Raw genomic sequence first — 21,448 nt, 5'->3', positions numbered from 1 at the left:
AAAAAAAAAAAAAAAAAAAAAAAATAACAATCTGATGGAAAATTGTTGGTGTTCACATGATAATAGACTAGTAATGATTGCATAAGCCGTTGCTTATTGATGCTCTGAGCGTGCGGATTTGACATCACTAACGAGTCAAACGTTACAATTTGTTATATTGCTGAAGCATGTGTGCGAATGGTGATGATGAATTGATGATGGCGATTCACTAATACTAACCATTTGTTTAATCCATGTGGATTGTGAAATTGTATTTTTGCAAGAGTTCTACATGAACTAGTAATAGTTAATATGTATCTATTTCTTTTTGTCAACAAGCGTATACTTCAAATTTTAGTGTTAGCCGATGATAATTTTGTCCGATCTGATTTCTTCTAGTTTCGAGTCTTTTGATAACCGGTTTGGAGTTTGGACTCAACTTCAATGTATAGTTCGGAGTGGATGATTAGTAGCAAAAACCAACTAGCATTTTTTATTCCTTATGTTATAATGTGTGTGTTGTCATTGACTTCGATATGTTATAGACATAAACAGACGTACGTGCAATTGTTTTTGTCAACACGTACAAAAGTATTAACTAAATATGATTAAATCGGTGTATATTTTAATTGTCTTCAACGGTGATGGGTCAATTTGTTTCCTAGTGACCACCGATCGTGTTCGTGTACAACGGTACCGTCGGTACGTGCATGCATTTTGAGTCGCAACTTATAATCAAAATGAACTGTCTTTCGCTACGCGTATAGGAGAAATAACAATGTCCTAAACAGCATAATTAATGATTTTTTGTTTTTTTGGGTCACACAACATGTTGTCTCACTCTTTTGAATGTTTTTTCTTCTCATTTTTTTTGCAAAATTACTTTCAATTTGATACCAATACAAATCAAACCCACAAAACTTAATTTAACCTGCAACATACATCAATCTTTTAATTAATGTTTAATGAAAGTTTTAAATTTAATCATTTTCTCTCTTTCCCTTCTCACTCCCTCTGTTTATTCTGGTCATGCATAAAATATTGAGTGGTAGATGCAAGATGGAGTAAAAAATATATATAATTAAGCTTCTATTTGCTATGGTTTGGTTTCAATTTCAAACGTATAACAATATAAAAAATCCCCTAAAGAATAATGATGAAGATAAGTCCATAGGGGTAGGTTTCAATTATAGATAATCTATAAGCCAAGCCTAGTTTGGAAGATAAAGACATGTAACTGAATAAAAAGCTTAATTAGGTTCTTAAACTCAATATGTATCAGTCATTATCATTTAAAAGTTGGTAGGTAAATTTTACACCAATTTAATCATCATTTTAACAAATTTTTGGTCTACCATCCTACTCTATTATAGTTATATTCTGCCTAAATGTTTATAATTAATTACAAGGACATAAGAATATTCATCTAAAAGTGAGGAAGGGACGGTGTTCATATCAGCCACTCCTTTTTACCTCCCACCTAAAGCTTACATTTATGAAAATAATGGTGAGTGTCTTTTCGACATGATGGTAAGAGACGATACAGCGAAAAATAGTAATACCATTGTCTCACAATACCATCTTTTACGACTTCACTAAACAATCAAAGCCATTGTATTTGAACCAGCAACAACAAAGCAAAACAAGATTACTGCTGTTTTAGGTAGAAGGAAACAAAGATAAGAGAAAAAAAAAATTGTGTTTGATCTCAATTCTTAACTCATTTTTTCTTAAACAATTTTTGTTGACTGCAGAATTTAACAAAACAAAATTACCTCAATAAAAATATTAGCGTATAAGACAAAAAAAAGCCATGTCCACATTACTACAAAATCATCTCATCTTACTCATAATGAAAACTGTTGATGCAGAGCCATGAGTTGTCTGGTAAGTCACTCAGAAGATTTTTTCTTCTTTTTGGAATCAGTCTCTTCGTTAAGGAGCTTACTCTCTTTACGCTCTCTCTTCAGTCCCTTGGATTTATCGTGCAAGTGCATCTCGTCAAGCTGCACAATGATCGCAACAGTCAGTTTCAGTTGATAATAATCATAATCTCCAGAATCGGATATCGTTATTTCTTACCTTCTGATCAGGCATATAAATTTTCCCAATCTTTCCACGTACGGCATCTTGATCAACGTTTTTCTCCTGTACAAACAGAGATTGGTTGATTAGTCATTGGTGTCTTTCGAATTTTAAGGAAACATGAGATGAAGCTTTAGACATTTTTTTTATGTTTATGATTTACCTTCTTCTTAGGTTTATCCTTGGATGTTCTCATTGCTTCTTTCATTAAGCTTTCGTTAGGAAGACGATTACGCCTGATAACCAAGTCCATGGATGGACCAACTTCAACAAGCTCCATTCTAGGAACAATGGTCCCTGATCTTTTAAGCTTCAATGCACAATGAGTGAGGAAAACTTTCGTTGGGGATATAGCTGAACATACGTAAGCACGGTCTAATCCAGTAAGATTTAGATTATCCACAACCTGCAGACAAATAATTCCACTTCTTTCAGATTCTGTTATAAGCCAAATCCATTAATAACCCATATAAGTAGGCCAGTAAGAATCAAACACTTCACCTCGCCACGAAACAGATCAGTCAGGACTTCTTTTAGATGCTTAAGCTCTGGTACATTCTCAAAACCTTCACCAGTAAAGCAAATGAAAGGCTTCGTTCCTTCGTGAGGTGCAAATTTCTTGTCATAGGAAAACGAAAGCAAAGATTTAAAGTTCTCAATCCCAACTTCTATAAGATCATAGACCTGGTGATCGTACATCCTCCCAAGTACAAGATTATCAGGTCTTTTCTTTGTGTGAGAGCCATACTGCAAACAAAACATTAACCAACGTTAGGACACACATCAAAAAGTTAGTTTGCAAATACATTTCCAAATGATAGAACAAAGAAAACAGCAGTGGCATGCCTTAAAATGAAATCAAGATCACAGGATATATCATCTTAAAACCAATTTAACCTACTATAATCAAGAATCAATGTTAAATACTTGAATACTAGACAAAATGACCAAACTAAGTTAGGAGATGAATCACAATCATAGACAAATAACATAACAATAATATCAAAGCAGAGATCTCCAGTAAGATACAACAGCTGCCAATAGCTATTCAAATGGACTCTGTTAATGAAACTTACCACAAAAAGGCTACAATCTGTTTTTTGAGAGAAGAACTCTAAAGAGGTTTCACCACCACTCTCAAAAGGCCTAATATTCTCATTCCTCCTAGAGTATTTGATAGCACCTCCCTTCTTCAAACGATACAGTTCCATCAACACAGAGCTAACCGTAGCACTCGTCTTTGTTCCATGAAGTATCAACGTCTTCTTCCCAGTTTCAACCTACAAATTCCCAATGTTAATCAAACGAATCAGCTACAAAAGTTTGAAACTTTCGAAAACCCATTAATCCAATTGATAGCTAAACAACATTTAAGAGACAGCTCTATACATATAGATTCAACTTCGAAACAAAGGAATCAAAAGCAGAAGAAGAAGAAGAAGAAGAAGAAGAAGAAGAAGAAGAAGAAGAAGGAGAAAAAGGAGAAGTCTTACCAACTTAGGAGCTCGTTTCTCGAGTACACGTTTAGCTTTGCCTGTCTTCGGAGTTCGTATTTCCATCATGACTAATAAATCGCCGGAAAAATTTCACAAGCGACGGCTCCGAATGTGAAAGAGGAAGAAGAGGTTTTTGCGATTAATTGATAATGCAGTCTAGGGTTTTAGTGAGGCAACTTTTTGGAGAATTCTAATATGACCCCAATTGTTATAAATGTTTTATAATTCACCCCAACAGTTTTACAAGGTCCATGAATTATTTAACCTATACGGGCTCAAGTTAAGTAAGTAATGACGGCCCATGAAACATTTGGCTAACAAAAGATTTTTTTTTTTCTTCTCATATTTATTTTGAGTTCACTTTTTACATTCATGATATACATTGAAACACAACAAAACATATGATGGTGCTTCCGTGTGAGATTTTTACAAGTTTCCCCCCAAAGGTACGATAAGTCTTCATGCTTGACATTGAGCAATCCGTTCTTGCTTCCCTGTTTTGTTTTATAGAGAGAAGGAAAGATGCAGGTAAGAAGAGATATTATATACATGAACCGTCTTGTCCCTCCACAACCACTTGGCTTGCCCATCCCTCAAATGTCAAATGGTGCAAGTCAATGTAAAGAATCTCCAACTAAGATTCACCACAGAGATCGTAACAACCTTAAAGAACTGGTCTCAAAGAACTAGCAATAGTCAAGATATGTGTAACATTGTAAGCTTTCAAAACATCCTTGTTACAAGCTGCTGCAACGGATCCAAGATAAAGACCCTGAAAAGTTAAAAAAAAAATCAACAAAGAAAAAAAAAAAAGATTTGATCTTTGAGAATGAACAATCATTGGTTGGTTTTTTTTGCAGAGTTTATAAATTGGGTAGGTAGAATTGGTGGGAAGTAAACCTCCTCAATAAGAGATGGGACATTGTCTTCTCTACAGGTACGAGCATATTTAATAACACGAACAAGTGCTTGTATCTGATTCTTCACCTTTTCATTATACCGATCTATTCCTGGTAACAAAGAAGAAGAAGACGAAGAAGGTGATCCTCTGTCTCTAGAACTCCTGAAAAATTGAAATCATCAAAATTGACTCTTGTACATCATCGCAAGAACTATGAATTGGGTTTGAACATAATCGAATCGGAAGATGAATGATCTTGAAAACGAATCAAGAATTAAAGATCAAAAGATGAAGAGAAGGAGAAGGAAGAAAGATCTTACATTTGAGAAAGAAGTTGAATACGAAATGCGCCGAAGAAGAAAGAGATTACGAAAGAAAGAAAAGAAAAAAAAAAAAATAGAAACTTTGAAAAGGTTAATTGGAAACTGCAATGGTTGTCCAGGTTTTTTGGGGGAAGGAGGACTCAGGCAGGAGAGGGAAGATGTGTGTTCTCTGTTTAAAGAGGGGTTAAAAAGTAAAAATTTCCTTTTTTTACAGGGGAATGTTTTAATTATTTTATTTATTAACTAGGTCCCTAGAGAATAGAGAGGCTTCGTATAATCCAAATTTGGGTTTTAAGGTGAATATTTTTTAGAAATTGGGCTTTGAAGGCTTTAGTTTGCTATTAGACGCAGCCCTCTAAATTGGTAATGAGTACTTCTTGGCCTAAACTGAATAAATGTCTCGAGGCAAATGGTTTCGTGTTGAGTACTTGAGTGATGATGTTGTTGTTGTTAAGGATTTGTTTGGTATATGTAAACACTATTTCAATGTATAGTTAGAGAAATTGTACAGCACTACTGGAGTTGTAGATATGTGTATTGTAGACAAAATTGTCAACTAGAAGAAAAAGAAAAAAAAAAAACCTTGTTTCTCTATATTTTAAGTTCATGTAGAATGAATGAACATATCAGCTCGGTTGTAACCATAGCGAAAGTCCTGTATTTAACTTCGATGGACGATATATAGTCAGAGCCGGCACTAAAAAATTTATGGGGGTAGAAGGGAGTTTATTCTCTCGTGCCCTTCTCTCTCAAATTCTTTTCTGATTTACCTTTGTTATAATAAATAATTTGTTTTTTCTTTTCTTTTAATCAAAAAATTGGTCAAATACTAAAAAACCTTAACGATTTCCAATATTTACCAACCCAACTAGCAACATTCGGATTACCCACCCAAATATTCGGGTTATCCAAACAAATTCGGGTAAACATTTTTCAACTCTTTTTTTCTTTCCTTCGGTTATCCTCTTTCCCCATTTTTAACTGTCCGACTCTCTCCCTCTCCCTCTCTTCACCAAAATTCTCTTCTTCAACAATATCCTCCAAAATCTCTTGGGCATCTCCTCTATTTGCTCAAAATCTTATCAATTCTCGTCGTTTTCCTCAATTTCGGTAAATGTAAGTCTTTTTGTTTTGTAAAATTAGGGTTCAAACTCAAACGAACGAAATCTCTTAGATTTTGTGTTTTTTTTTGTTAATCTAGTGATATCAATGGGTCCTAAGACTCGAAATGGTATAAATTCGAAAAAGAGGAAGAAGAAGAATCCCGTAATTGAAGATCCTCCTCCGCGAACTTCAAGTTTTCCTCCTCCGCCAGCAATAGCTCCTCCCTCGCCAGCAATAACTCCTCCTCCTCTGCAAACTGAAGCTTCTCCTCCTCCGTCGGCAGTAGATCCTCCTCCTCCGTTGGCAGTAGATCCTCCTCCTCCGCGAACTGAAAATTCTCCTCATCCGCCAAGTGAAGGTTCTCCTCCTCCACAAACTGAAGGTTCTCCTCCTCCGCCAACATTAGATCCTCCTCAGCCGCCAGATGATGAGGATCTATCCCAAACAGAATCCGAGGAACAAAGGTCTCCTCCATCGCATCCACAAGTAACTAGAGTGAAATTTAGAGAAATTGAGATACTAGAGTTTGATTTTGTTTCTGCATGGAGCGGGTTTGATTTAGGTTTGTAGATATAGCGGAAATTGAGAAATTGAATGAGTTGTATTTTGGTACAAATAAGTTTGTTTGGTACAACTAGACATTTTAGTACATATAAGTTTGTTTGGTACAATAAGAAGCTGTTTAGTTCCAATGACATTATAAGAAGCTGTTTAGTTCATACACCGGTAGCAACTTCGCTTCTTCACATCTCTGGTGCAATATTTTCTCAAGAAGAGGCACCATTATCTGCGATGGAGGTACTGATGCAGAAGTCTTCCTATGTTCGTTAAACCATTCAGCCAATTTCCCAACAATAGCATCGATCATTGGTAAGAGCGAGTATTGCCTTGCGTCTTTGAAAACACCATTAATAGATTCAACACAATTGCTGGTGTCTATATTGTATCTTGCTCCTGGGAAATAACATCTAGCCCATTTTTTTTCTTCAACATGTGAATCTAGATATACCGCTGCAGCAGGATACCTTATCCTAAAATCATGATAAAGTGTTTTGAACGTACCTTCTGTATAAGACCTAGCACATTCTATGAATTTTCTTCCAACGGTGTCTTTGTTGACGTTACTGCATGCTGCTTTCACATTTTGATCCAAATGATATATACAATAACCATGTTGAGACAATGGATACACCTCAGCTACTGACTTGATAAGGCTTTGATTTCTATCAGAAACAAACACAAGTTCAGGGGCGTCTGGTACTCTTGATTTCAACTTATTGAAAAACCAACTCCAACTTAAGTAATTTTCACCATCGACTACACCAAAAGCAATAGGATAATGATGATGATTAGGATCTTGAGCTGTAGCAACAATAAGCACTCCACCTTGTGCAGTCTTAAGGTGGGTTCCATCCACAATGATTACTTGTCTCATAGCCTTGAAGCCTTCAACGCAAGCTCCCAACGCGAAGAATAAGTACTTAAAATTATTCTCTTCGTCTAATTCCACACATGAGACAGTTTCTGGATTCACTACCTCTAACATGTGCATATAAGAATACAACATCTTGTAACTTTCCTCAAGACTACCACGAACCTCACTAGCAGCTTGCTTTTTTCCTCTCCATGCAGTGGAGTATGACACTTTAACACCAACTCTTGTTTGAATCAAAGGGATGAGATCTTTAGGAACTGGAGTCTTAAGCTTACATGGATATTCCTCACGCAAAACAGATGCTACTAATCGTTGTGAGCCTTTCCTTTTGTTTCTGCTTGTACTTGTTGTTGAACGATAACACGTATGAATTTTGTTGTAAGTTCTAACCGAGAAACAATCTGAATTCTGAAGCTTCGCAACTCGTAAAGACCACTTGCAACCCTTTTTTGATTCACTGCATTTTACCACGTACAACTTCGGATCCGACTTCACAATAACAAACTCAAAACAGTTCTTATGTGCACATTTTTCAACTAAATCTTGTATTGCTTTCTTACTTCCAAATTCTTGACCTATTGTCAGATTCACACCATCTTCCCATTCCAAATGTACCTTTGTAACTTGCAGCATATCATCGTTAACAATGACGTCTTCTTGTTCTTCACTTGCGACATTGTCATCGTTTCGAACCAGCTCATTATGTTCAAACGTTTCACCTGCATAAAGAGTCATGATACCATCACCAATACGAGTCCTTGCACATGAAATCAACTCCTCCGCATTACTTGCACCAACTTCACCAACGTTACCAATTTCACCAACTTCACCAGTTTCACCAACTCGATTTTGCTCACAACCATGATTTTGTTCGTCATCTTTTTCCAACTCCACATGCATTACATTGAATTCAGTTTGATTCCATTCTAGATAACACGAAAGATCATCATCATCGAAGATATATATTGGTTTCTTAGGCTTCACTGAAACTGGAATGTAACTAAATTTCATCTTCGTCGCTGCATCTACCATCATCTTTCTGCATATTTTATCAACCAATGCAGAAAAAGTAACCTCCTCAATAGGTGCCTTCATCAAAAGAGCATGACGAACATCTTCTCTTGAAATCCATTGTATTTCATCTCCATTGTTCAAATAATTACCCCCATAATCAAAATGAATGAATGTGCGAAGATTATTATTCATTATCCCCTGAAAATAGAATAAAATTCCCTAACATCAGAATATTTCTCGCTTTCTATTCATTATCAGTTGTAATCGTTGTATCAGTTGTCCTAGTTGTATCAGTTGTACCTAAATATGCAGATACGAGGAAACCTAATGTCATCTAGCTCGATTCAACCCCTAGATCCATAAATTATAAACGTAATCTGAGTCTAATAGACTTGAGCAAATGAAATTAACAAGATGAACCCAATAAACATACAAGAACACGAATTTAAAAGAAATCTAAACAATATCCCCAAATAGAAACACAAATGTTGTACAAATCTAACATCAACACTTGTTCTTACACTATAAACAAGTTTCAAACACGTTGAAATTGAACAAAAACAGTAGAATAAACCCAGAAATTACCTGAATACGAGCTTCAATGGAGCTTCAATGGTGGAATTGGAGATGCGTGGGTTGTACGGATGGGGAGGAGGAGATGCGATTAGGTTTTAATTTGATTGGTTTGTTTTTTAGTTTTTTTTATCAAATATATATAAATACATAGTTTATTTAAATTATATAAAAAGAAAATAAAAAGGGCAAAACAGAGATATAGATTTATTGTAAAGGTACAAGGGTATATAGAAAAAATGTGGATAGTGTAGAATGATATGTTGGACATAAAGGCATAAGAGATTAAAGTCCCGGTAGAAGTAACACAATAGAACTCTATAGACCATACAAGACTAGCTATAGTACCCAGAAGAGTTTTTCTCGGTTTCAATCTAACTTTCTCAGTTTGATGCGGTTTGGTGTATTCGGTTGCAGTATTTTTCCCTCCACCTCTAGAATTGTGCAAGAACTTGAAACAGAAACCNAAAAAAAAACCCCCCCTTTAAAAAAAAAAAAAAAAAAAAAAAAAAAAAACAGAAACCTCGCCTGTTGCATCAATAATAGATTCCTTGTTTGGAATATGGGCTTTTCGTTTTGGGATCGACTTGGTTTTGCTACCAAGGCAGAGATATAATAACATTTCGTCAGCTCAAAACCCAAAAAAAAAAAAAGAAACTAAGTGACTCAAAGAAACAAGATAACCAAAAACTACACGTTCTTGTTATGACATTGACTTGCAAAACAGTGTTTTATCATCTAAAAGCAGCAGATTTGATCGGAAAACAAGCGATTTCACTATTCCAACAAAATCAAGAATCCAATAAGAAAGAAACCAAATCATTCCCCATGAAATTTTGCAATTTTCCAACAGAAACAAAACAAGAAATCGCTACAATTTTGGCTTTTTTTTTTTTGCTAATTACAGATCCAAAATAAAATAAAAATAAAAATAAAAGAAGAAGCATCAATCAATCATCACTTCAGACCCAAGAAACCGAAACAACAGAATTGGCAAGACCAGATTGTTCAAAAGTCGTATTAGATCCATAATGAAGAGTCTTATAATCCCCAGGAAACGCTTGGATCAGCTTAAACAGATTCCTCTCCGATTCATCAATCTGCGAATTACAATACGACCAAAGAAGCTGAACCGATTCACTCTTCAAGAAACTCCTCTGCGTTATCCTCCCGTCAGGTAACCGAACGCGGATTCTGCACAAAACGCTTTGATCGAAATCGCGATTCGTCGGTTCTTTGGGTAAGTTAGGGAATCCGAAATACGCGTTTGATGACGAAGACGAAGACGACGTCGTAGACTCCTCCGATTCTTCTTTTTTTTCTTCTTCTTGTGCTTCTTCATCGCGTTTGGTGCGTTTGATCCTTCGCAGAGACTCGATCTCTAACGAAGCCATGTCCATGAACGGTGATAATTTCTCCATCATCGACTGACACTCAAGCATCGTTTGGTTGAAATCGATGATGATTGATTTTTTTTAAAACCCTAATTTTTTTCTCATAGTTGAGAGTCAGATGATTTTGTGAATTTGTTGTGAGCTTTGATTTATAGATACGAGAGAGAAAGAGAGAGTCAGAGAGGTGTGAAGATTTTTTTTGATATTTTCCTTTTCTAGCCCCGGCTCCTTAACCGAAAATACTTAACCGAATTAAACCAGAACTAACCAATGAATTATTATAAACTTCAGAACCGAGAGAACCGAACATTAAAACACCAACCAAGAGTTTTGCTTTGTCTCTCTTTACATTATTTGCATGTTGGAACAGTACAAACCCTTTCTTTCTCAACTCATTTGACGTAAGTCACAAACCAGTCAAGCATCTCCTTGTGAGATTCGTCTGCAGCTTTAACCGCCTCTGGTTCATCGATGTTGTACCTAACAGTCCAACCGTGTGATACTTTTGGGAATATCTTCACATAACTATACACCTACAAAATCTGTTTAAAGTTAAATAGGCGATAAAGCTGTTGAGTGGCAGTGCTGAAGAAGCTTACCTCGGGTTTGGAAGCTAGAATCTCCTCAAATTGCTTCACGAGTGCTGGTGGGGATAACTTATCAATCTCAGCTCCTAATATAGCAATTGGAGCCTTCACATCTGCAGAAAACCGTGATATTGGTAAGGATATCAAAGACTGGTAAAAAGCAAAGCAACCGACCAGACTGTTTCTAAATTTGTAAACTGTTGAGTTGCGGTGCTCAAGTCACTTACCCTTGATATCATCAACTGTGACAAAAGAAGGATGAAGCAAAACAGCTGCTTGAATAAGCTCCACTTTAGACAGTTCCACCACTACTTTTGCTGAAGATCAATAACGCAAGAGAGAAAAGTAATATAAATTAGACATTTCAAACTATTACTAGCAGAAAGATAATGTCACAAATTTATCACTTCCCAGCATAGGTAAAATTGGGAGAAATGCCCCAAAACGAGTGAAGAAAAAAAAACCTAACCTCCCCAACACATTCCTGCAGCTCCAATGGCAGTTATGCCTTTGTTCTTTATGGCTTCAAGTAATGGTTTGGTTTCTTCAAAACCCTTATCCTGGAAAAAAAGAGAATATGAACTCTATCAAAACAACAGAATAAAAAGACATAAAACCAAATCGAACTGATCTTATGGTTGCAAAAAGAAGAGTTGAGAATGGATAAATAAATTATGATAAGGAGGAGGAACAAACACAGCCATGGTCTTTAATCCAAACTTGGATGGGTCTCTCCTGGTTAGAGGGATCATAAGGATCTCCACAAAAGTAGTCAGGAACGACAACATAGAATCCAGAAGCCGCAACCTTGTCCGCAAGCGCCCTTAGTCATACAATTTAAGAATTTACACTTGATTAGCATTCATCCATACTTGGACAAGATATTTTCGAAAAAAAAAAGCAATCAAAGCAATGATTCAAATTAAACATCTAGATCTTACCAAATGAGGTCAGAAAAAATAAGTCAACATAATGCAAAACTAACCAAACAATTTGCAGGCACATAAGCAAAATCTACCTAGACCACTAAAATCATTCAATTCCTTTCAAGCAACAAACCCAAATTAGAAAGTTTCCATCTTCATTTCACTGGTCGAAATGATGAAGAGGGAAGAAAGAATGTGTAGTAGTACCTCAAGTTTGGAGCTTCATAACCTGAAGGACAAAAACGAAACTTAAGTTATAGAATACACAGATGGCATGATCAAATCAACAAAAGGATCCAAAAAAGGGGGAAAAAAAACCCTAATTACTCGATGATCATGTCTTTGACTAAAACAAACAACAGAGCAAGAAAGGAGAAGTATTTACCAAAAACATCAGAAACGAGGATCGCACAGAGCTTGGAATCGGGAGAGCCGGAGACGTAAGCATCGAGTCCACCCAGCTTCTCGACATTACCCGACCCGGAAACCGGGTTAAGTGTCGGCGGGTTTTCGCAGCACTGAGGTCCCGACATGAGTTCGTTCTTTAGAAAAACAGAGAGATAAGACAAAAACACAAAAGAAACAAAAAACCAAACCAAACTCAACCATACGTTTGATTTAAATAGTGGAATTTTTTTTTATATCTGACGGTTACGAATACTATGGTTATCGATCCAACTGTCTACAAAAAAAAAAAAATTCTTATTTTCTAAACAAGATTTGTCTTCTTCATTTTTTTGGTTCTCTATACATGCGTGATAGATTCATCACACTACACTAGAGCTAGAGAACACAAGGCCAAGAACAAGGAAAGCAAACACTAAATCATCTAATCAAAGCAACTATCTGAAATCTGGAGAGATCAAAATTTGTAAGAATCTGTTAACGCAAATGAATAATGAAATCAGCGGCATAATCCATTGTTCTGAGACCTCCCAAGGAGAGTAATACAATCGCTAGTTCGTCTTTTCCCCACTGTCTTAGTCCATTGCTCAGACTTTTCAACACTTCTGTGTCGATCTCTGCCACCCAAAGCGGCAAACAGCTCACCAACAGACTCACCACACCGGAAATATACGTCCGCCAAGTTGCTGTCTCGCATCCCACTGATATTTTCCCGTCTAAGGCACTCGCGATGAACTCCAAGTGGCTTCCCAAGATTGCTTGGCGGCGGCGTTTTGATGCTGATGATCTTGAGTCCACTCCCCAAGCAAATGCTCCACATAGGACCACAAAGTAGGCAAGGGCATGGCCTCTAAGCTCCGCAACTAGATCCGATGGTCTTCGTTCTCGGTCTGACTTGTCAGTTGATAGAAACCAAGACGGGATGTTTTCTTTGATGAGTAGGTGGACTACACCTAAGCCACCGGTTAGCCATACCAACGAGGCACTAAGTGAAGCAGCAAGCTTGACTTGAGTCATTGCTGTTGCTAGAGAACTTTGGCCGTATCTTGTTCCGTTCTTCACTGTCTTCAGCCTTTCCAGCTTCTCCATTGAGAGGCGGTTCTGGGCAATATCCTCCACTGAATGTATCAGGATAGAGAAAATCTCTTCTGAGACAGAAACAGTATCTCTGAGAGCACGATACATACGGAGGTAGAGAATCCCTGGTGCTACAGGTGAGATCCCGCCATAGAAATGAGAGCCAAATCCATGGCCAAGAAGAGCTCCAACGCCACCATCATTTGACATCGGGGCAACATTCAATCCGAGAGTGGCACTGAAGCAGTTCCTGAGGAGCTGAATCACAGCGTCTTGATTGTGAAGGAAGACGGTGCGAGAGGCAGAGAAAACAAGGAAATCGAACCAACGTTTCGCCTTTTGAGTCCATAATGAAGCTACAATGGGCATGCAAGGCCAAGGGCAGCCTGCAGCCAAGCACTCCAGAGCTGGGCCAGCCAGGTTGAGAAACCGTTCTGAGGCTTTGTCGATTTTGTAAGTAATGGTTAGACTTACAAAGGCGGCTAAAGGCAAAGGAAGCGTTGCAGGAGAACTCCCTCCAGCTACAACACAGCAAGAATCAACCATAAGTTCAAAAGAAAAATTTAACACATTTTAGTAAAGACAGGTAAAACTTATGATAGAGAGAGAACTATAGAGAGATGTAAGCCAAACAAACAAACTCCACGTTTAAACAGGTTGAATAGTTTTACCAGGAGCAAGGCTAGGGATATCAACGCCTGTTGTGGCAAGAATTTTCTTTATAAATTCCTCAACATTGGATAGATTTGTAGCTGGACTTGGCCAATCTACGCCATTCATGAATACTGGCTTCCAAACACTTCTACTCACCTCAGCTGAGAAATAGCTCACTATCGTTGCTAATGATGCCGGGAGAAAATCTGCCAAGTCTTTCAGCCCTGAAAGACAAATACACGTAAACAAAATCACTTTACTGTAAGAAAAACATATGATATAACAACTGATCAACACAGTCAGACATCTCTCATGCTTCAGAGTTGCCAAAGGTCATATAGGCAGATGTTATTGCACATGACTACACAATTTTAAGTCTCTTTTTTTTTCTCTCTCTCTCTCTCTGGTCACATATTTATGCAACCTCATCCAGTGAAACAAAAGAAAGCACGAGAAACAAACCTGTAGCTAACTCACGAGGAGAGAGCTTTCCATGAGTACAAGCTGTCAAAGCAGCATCTACAACATATGGAACAGCTTTGAGGATATCCCAGGCAGGAAACTCAGGTCTTGGATTGCTATCTTCACTTGCAGCTCCTGATGAACTGCTCGTGCCCGAATTAACTGGATTTAAAGTCTGACTGCCTCTGACTTTTCTGAATACCATGCTGAGAAGTGCTTCAACTATCTGATGTACGGGAGATCCATGTGTAAGTCCAGATAATGTGGCAGCAATGCATCTCTGATGCTGCCTGTACCAGATTTTCAGCTTGGGGAACGACTCAACAAACACGGGCTGGCCAGATGCTGCCCTTGCAACTTCTGAAAGTCTCTTTCTGTTTCGGTCTCTATTAAGGGTCTCCGAGGAAACAAGATATGAATTACGCACTAAAAGAAGATGTTCGAGAGTGAGTTGGGAGCCAACTGTGGGCACATCTCCTACACCATGCTCAATAGGAGGATGATTGAATCTCCAAAGCTTTAAAAGCAGAGTGAATGCATTTGAGAAAACAGAATAGGCTGATATTTCTTCTCCAGAAGGCAGATTCCATGATACACTCGGGGTGTAAGATCCAAACTCTTCACAGATTGGCATTAGTGAGCAAGCAAGTTGTGGAACCTATAAAATAGCCATCAAAATCGTACATTACATCTTGCAGCAAATTCAGTATTAAGTTTAAAAAAACTTAGAAGCATAATCTACATACCATGCCATGTAAAGAGAAAATCTGAATGCTGTCAACAGATCCTATCCCAACGATAACAACATTCAGCATACAGGCATAAGCGATCAAATGACTTTCAGCCCTGGAATAATCTGCTGAAACGGGTGGGGATAGTCATCTTGTAAGAAATTCAACAGTGTGTTCCTGTACATTGAAGAAAAATAGATGAAGCAAACATGTCTCTTCAGCTGACTTTTTCACTGGTGGAGGTAAATTCATCCAAATTTTCACTGGTGGATGTAGTGCTAACCTGTATGTTCCAACCCCGTGTAAGAGACGCCCCGCAAAGAACTGTAGCAGCAGATATCTTCTCATCATCCGATCCTTTGACTGCAACCTCATATAGTTTCTCGAGATCTGCTAAGCTTCCATCAAATCCATGAGCTATTTCAGTTGCTATACTCTCGGTAAATTAAAAAAAAAGAACATTACCTGGCTAAGAAACAAAAAGGAATAACTGAAGAAGATGCAGAACTTAAGTCAAACTAGAGTGCAAACACTCTTGTCATTGTGGCAACCTTGGGTCAAGGAAATGTGTTGTAAGAGTTATAGGTTCCTTAGGTAAGTAGCTTTACGATTTTGGAACTTCGCAGCTTAATCTTTTCATATTTTTAAATTACAACTGATCATATGATTTGGAGGGAAGACTATGCGCAGATAATCGAGCAGCCAAAATACAAAAAGAAAATAGCAACTCATTCTACCTTGAAGCAGGAACAGAAACTAATGCATTCACCATTGCAGCATCGAGTGGGGCGCCTTTCACAAATGACGACCAGCAGGGTACTTCATTGGGAAGACTATGAGGTATCTGGTTGAATTGGCCACTAACATAGCCAGGCCACGAATAGGCCGACGTATCCAGTATGTTTCTTGCAATACAAGCCTCAACTATCAGGTGACGCATGTTTCCAGCTACGGTATTTCCATAAAATATGTTAGGCAAGGAAGAGACCCATAATATCAACAAATGACGACAATCAAGCGGCACTAATAATGAAGCATACAAAGACAAACAAATTGGTTTAACTTCAATTTAACATAGCAAAATTAGATTTAACTTACAGCAGTTCATAGGCATGTCCTTCATGTTTATGACATCAGAACATGGCTTTCCAGCATTGCCACATTCCAAAAACAAAATTGCCTTTGTGGCAGCCTTGTTGGCAGCGGAAACAACGCAGTTGGGAGGAGCCAGCAATCCGGGGAACTCACCGAGTACCTGCAAACTTGTAACAAGATCATCTCGGAGCTTTTCCATGACAGATACGTATTTTCCCTCTTCAATAAGGTTTGCGACCACAAGAGGCACAATACATAATGACATGCACAGCCTTGTGTCCAGTCGAGGAATAGGTCCTTCAATAGGATCCCTTTCCTAGCAATAAAGAATGACAAGAAGATCAGAACAGCCATTCGATACTAAAAATCAGACCTTATCATGGATAACACACTAACAACCAAATATTATAGCTTTTGGTTTAGCCTAGTTAACTCAAGTGAAAATGTGTTCTGATACTGTCTTGGGAATTATAGCAGTCAATTTTGACAAAAAATTGAATAGAGCCAAATAACAGAACCAATCTCAAAAACACATGGTGTACGTAAAACTTGCAAGCAAGAGCAAAATCGCTTTTCTGGTGACCAAGTAATGGTGGTGAAATCACAAAGAGTAGGAGTAGTAAGAGATTAGTCCAACCCTTTGAACAAGTCGGAGAGCTGCTATCCAAAGACCCAAGAAAGTGTCATGCCAAGTGCTCCCATTAACTTCTTTAAGTGTTTTAGCTAGACCTGAAAATTTCATATTCTTGAGTCATTTCATTATATATTTGAGATAGATTTTCTTTGGTTAAAGCCACAAGTGAAAGAAGATGGAGTCTGCAAATTACCGGTAATGATTTCAATCGCACTAGTTGGGTTTACTTGATATCCATCCATAGCATCTTCAAATACTAGATCAAGAGGAAGCCAAAGTGAAGAGAGACTTGCTCCATGGCATAAGCCAGCAAAGGAAGAGAGAGATCCAAAATCCACAATAGCATCAGATTTCCGTGATGAAATTACTTTGCAGTCAGAAGAATACCCAAATCTTCTATTCGAAATCAACTGCAATAGATCCCCAGAATTTAGAACCTTCGAATTCTTTAAAGCCAATGAATTTTCTCCAAGCAGCTGCACTTTCTGGACAAATTGATGCCAATTTGAAGCCCTGAAAAGAAACGGATAGCAAACATTTAAAAGAAAAACACTTTACGATAGAGAAACTACTCCAAACTTCAACATAGCAGATGAATTTGTAAGTAAGATTTCAGATTAACTATGATGCATACCTGTTTGAGGATACCAAATATAGCAATCTAGAGATCACAGTATTTCTAAGGAACTCGGTAATCATCTCAATAGCCATGACAGTATTCAAACTCTGTAACTTCTCAAGAGATCCAGTCTTTCCATTACACATCTCAGGAGCATCAATTTCCATATCTTGAGACTTGACTAGCCACTGAGAGCTCGAGTCTTGGTTTAGCTCTAGCAAACCTTCATCACTTAAAGTCGCATCTACCAATTGTGACACCATCTTAAAGACGAATTCTACTAAAAGCACACCAGGTTTGCTTGTTTCCAAATCAAATAACTCTGAAAGACGAAGAATTCTTGCTACCGATATCATAACCCTGTACAAAAGAAAGACTTATAACATAAACACAAAAGAAAACAACTATTCCTACAAGTCCCCAAGATCAAACAAAATTAAATGAAACAGGAAAAGTATCTCAACAAAAACTCACTTCTGGTAGTGAGGTCCGCTAATATGATCTTTAATAGAGAACATATTTCTCTTGAGCAGCTCCAGGTAAATTCTATAAGCCGCTAGTTGTGTAGACCGGTGTGGAACAACTCTGCATAGAACAGAATCTAACAATAAGATAAAAGATCTGCACTATGAACTGAACCAATCTAAGATCCATCAAATCTCACTAAAAAATCCAAATTACGAAACAAATCGTCAATACATAGAACCCTAGATTTCAAAAAAAAAAGAACGAATCCAAAAAAGAAAAAGAAAAAATTAGGATTGAGAGAGACCTGTCAGAGAGAAGAGAAAGAACAACGAGAGGAGAAACAAGGTTCAAAGCCATAGCTCTTTCGAGAAACTTCCAGAGAATAGGAACGTTGTTATCCCAACAAATGTAGGAAACAATCACATCCGCAAGCTCCGTCGAAGGCAACTCAACAGCGAAGAATTTCAAATTGGACGAGAGCTGATTAGCCCAAAGACGAGGATCGACGCTGTTTAATTGAGCCATCTTCGTCAGCTCAATCACACGATCCCAGACGGTTCTCCGTCCATGAATCACCATTTTCTCACGACGACGACGACGAAGGATGAAGAAGGAAGGAAGAAGAGGGCGGGGTTAAAAGAAAGGAACAGAGGATCTTCAGATTTTGATTTGGCGTGTGCGTTTTTTTGGTGTTTTTGTAAAGTAACTGTGTGTGCGTTTTGCAAAATGACTGAATAGTCCCTCCCTCCCTTGTGAAAGAGATCGGATTGGATTAGTGCGCATGTGTGTGTGTGTGTGTGTGTGTGTGTGTGAATGTCCCGAGACGGGAATTATGAGATAGACGTCAAAAGAGTTCACATTGTCCCAAATCTATGCATTGTTTTTGTTGAATTTTGTGTGATTACTTGTTTATAATAATTTAAACAATTTTTCTGTTAAAAGTAGAAACTTTCATTTCACCAATTTTTTTGGATTTTTATTTATTTAAACAGTTTTTGTAATGTGCTATATAAGTGGATGTTTATCATAAATTCATAACTATCGTAGACGTTTTAACATTTGGTACCAGAAATTACGGTTTTTTTGTTAAAAATTTCTGTTTTATCAAAAATGTATGTTTATCATCACTATCGCACACGTGTTAACCTTACTAATAAAAATGTATGTAAACAACTTCTTCTCCTGTTAGCTCTTTAGAGCTAATCTNTTTTTAAAAAAAAAAAAAAAAAAAAAAAAAAAAAAAAAAAAAAAAAAATCTAAAATCCATTTAATATTTATTTCCATGAATTACGGTTTTTGTTTAAAATATTCGTTTTATCATGAGAAATATTCCCATATATATATGTATGTGTGTTCAAAATTAAAATTTGATTTTTATTTTACTTTGTTCGAATATTTGATCAAAACAATTAAAACCTCTAAAAATTAATATTATTGGAATTATAATATTTTCTTAATTAATTGAGTGATTACTTTATTGATATGCTAATTAATCCAAAAAAAAAAAAATTGGGACTCAGAATTATTGACTTTCCCAAATTTATCTAATGAAAAAAAAACAATCATGATATAAACACTAATTAGATAGATGGTGGAAAGAGGTGAGTTACAAAGCCATGATTTCCAAGTAAGACTTTTGGGGCATATTTTGCATGAAAGACTTAATGCAAGAAGAGCTTTTAGGTAATAATGCAATAGAATTCCATTTTAGTCAAATATTCCAGCTTTGGTTATGAGTCTAATGGGTAAACATTACCATTTCTTGCCAAGAATAAAAAAAAACATTACCATGTTCTGTAGATCCTAGTTTTCAACGCATGATATCATCACACATTCTAATTCTTAACTGATAAAGATTGGTTAACAAAATTAACAACAACAAAAAAGGACTGGTTACAAATATATATTTGAAATAAATTACTGATGTTTGAATTGGTTTTTTTCTATATAGAAATAAATTGGTACTTTCATAACTACTACTGAAATAAATATTTACCAAAAATATCATATATAGTTTTATTTTAAAATTTATTTTTTCCATACAAAACTAGAACTAAACTTTTAACAATCAAAATTAAACCCTAGATATTAAACATTATATCCCATAGCAAAACCAAACCTTATTTCCTAAACACTAAACCCAACTCCCTAAAAACTAGTATATCCTAAATCTAAAATAGTCAACCAAACCCAAAATAAAGTCTATAATTTTATAAACCAATTTTTTTGTTTGTATTATTTTTAAAAAAGAAAAAATTTTATTGTATTCAAGAAAATAAAATATAAAGTATGATATTTTGAAGAATTGCTCTGAATAAAATGCATTTTGATCAACAGTTTTACGTGATTGGCCGATGAATAGAAATAGTCAATATTTTCTTGTGATACCATGAATCAATACAATAAAACTAGAATGTTTCTCACCACAGCAAGACACCTCAACTTTTTAGTTGAAGGAGGAGTTAACACATAAGTTATAATATGTAACCAATAAAATTATAACATTAATACACATCAGTTTTTTGTTTGCCTACATGGACACATCATTGTCTCAATGTTAAAATCGATTTCTTCTATTTCCAATATCCCTATCTCACCCTCTCTTTAGTGTGGTGGTTCTGATGGTCCCAAGGTTCAGCACTTGTATGCATGCAATGTTTGATTCTAATTTTGAGGTTTTTCAAGAATAACCAGAGTTAGTCTTTGATTTTATCTTGTCACCATTTTCTTACTCATCTTCACAAATCTCCACCTGAGGCAAAGATGATCAAAGCCAAAGAGCACACACTTTCAGATAGATAATACCTTGAAAATCAATCCTCTGTTTGATTCCAAACCAAACTTTACACATTTCAGAGTAACATCACGGTAAAAACCCTTTGGCTATATGGTTCTTGTTTCACCACAAAGAGGACACAAAACTCCACCTTGGTTTGAGAATCTAAATAAGAGCAGCACTTAAGAACCTTTTAACACCTGTTCAAAAACATGCAACTTCAATGTCTCTGCATAAATTACAAAATGCATGCAAACCAAATACTCAGCAAACTGATCCATACACAAGACTATAATCACCAACACATGATATTTATGTATCTTATGCAGATGCAAAGAGAGATTGTATAAATCCAAAGTCTCACTAACACATATTGTACCTGTATTTTTATTGATACTTTGATTTTTGGCCTCAGGATGGCAAAGAACACTGCAAATATCACACACAAACATATTCTCATCATTGTCATATGTACAGATTGCACATCGCCATGAAAATTCAACAAAAAAAAACCCAACATGACTCTCGCACATTTCAAACAAACTAGCCTAAGATTGTACCTCTGTTCAATCACAACCTAGCTACTTTCTTCCAAGAACTACATTACATTTGGTTACCTTATCTACATCTTGTAGAACAGGCGTAATCAAGTCGCCATTAACAGCAACAAACACAACAATGTTAATGTTACTATTGTAACTAAAACTCTT

General features: G+C 36.6%; 6 protein-coding genes and 1 pseudogene across 7 annotated transcripts; 1 reads left to right on the top strand and 6 right to left on the bottom strand.

Annotated features, from left to right (window-relative positions):
• Positions 1,736-3,711, bottom strand: LOC104788581 (ribosome production factor 2 homolog). The gene is made up of 6 exons (XM_010514342.1): positions 3,558-3,711; positions 3,141-3,344; positions 2,566-2,811; positions 2,228-2,470; positions 2,062-2,127; positions 1,736-1,985 (listed from the first exon to the last, which is right to left on the bottom strand). The coding sequence occupies exons 1-6, from the start codon at positions 3,624-3,626 to the stop codon at positions 1,872-1,874; spliced, it is 942 nt and encodes a 313-aa protein (XP_010512644.1). The 5' UTR covers positions 3,627-3,711; the 3' UTR covers positions 1,736-1,871.
• On the bottom strand, positions 3,884-4,912 carry LOC104788576 (dual specificity protein phosphatase 1-like). The gene is made up of 3 exons (XM_010514338.1): positions 4,782-4,912; positions 4,461-4,623; positions 3,884-4,332 (listed from the first exon to the last, which is right to left on the bottom strand). Coding segments are annotated over exons 1-3 (273 nt in total). The 5' UTR covers positions 4,784-4,912; the 3' UTR covers positions 3,884-4,224.
• On the top strand, positions 5,994-6,458 carry LOC104707010 (circumsporozoite protein-like). The gene has a single exon (XM_010423262.1). It carries the CDS (start codon positions 5,994-5,996, stop codon positions 6,456-6,458), a length of 465 nt encoding a protein of 154 aa, XP_010421564.1.
• LOC109125907 lies at positions 6,586-8,355 on the bottom strand. Its single transcript, XM_019228705.1, has one exon. It carries the CDS (start codon positions 8,353-8,355, stop codon positions 6,586-6,588), a length of 1,770 nt encoding a protein of 589 aa, XP_019084250.1.
• Positions 9,674-10,503, bottom strand: LOC104788573 (plant UBX domain-containing protein 12-like). Its single transcript, XM_010514337.2, has one exon. The coding sequence runs from the start codon at positions 10,350-10,352 to the stop codon at positions 9,873-9,875; it is 480 nt and encodes a 159-aa protein (XP_010512639.1). The 5' UTR covers positions 10,353-10,503; the 3' UTR covers positions 9,674-9,872.
• Positions 10,557-12,415, bottom strand: LOC104788558 (endo-1,3;1,4-beta-D-glucanase). Of its 2 annotated transcripts, none has more exons than XM_010514328.2 (7): positions 12,203-12,415; positions 12,025-12,046; positions 11,588-11,714; positions 11,361-11,451; positions 11,119-11,208; positions 10,904-11,004; positions 10,557-10,837 (listed from the first exon to the last, which is right to left on the bottom strand). In XM_010514328.2, exons 1-7 carry the CDS (start codon positions 12,348-12,350, stop codon positions 10,697-10,699), a joined length of 720 nt encoding a protein of 239 aa, XP_010512630.1. In that variant the 5' UTR covers positions 12,351-12,415; the 3' UTR covers positions 10,557-10,696. The 2 variants fall into 2 exon arrangements, with proteins under 2 accessions (XP_010512630.1, XP_010512634.1); XM_010514332.2 differs by having other exon boundaries at positions 10,731-10,846.
• Positions 12,643-18,541, bottom strand: LOC104788554 (annotated as a pseudogene).

This window comes from Camelina sativa, chromosome 1 (assembly GCF_000633955.1).
Source record: "Camelina sativa cultivar DH55 chromosome 1, Cs, whole genome shotgun sequence".
Taxonomy (NCBI): domain Eukaryota; kingdom Viridiplantae; phylum Streptophyta; class Magnoliopsida; order Brassicales; family Brassicaceae; genus Camelina; species Camelina sativa.
The sequence above is the reverse complement of the archived record's forward strand: the minus strand, read 5'-3'. Positions and strand labels throughout refer to the sequence as shown.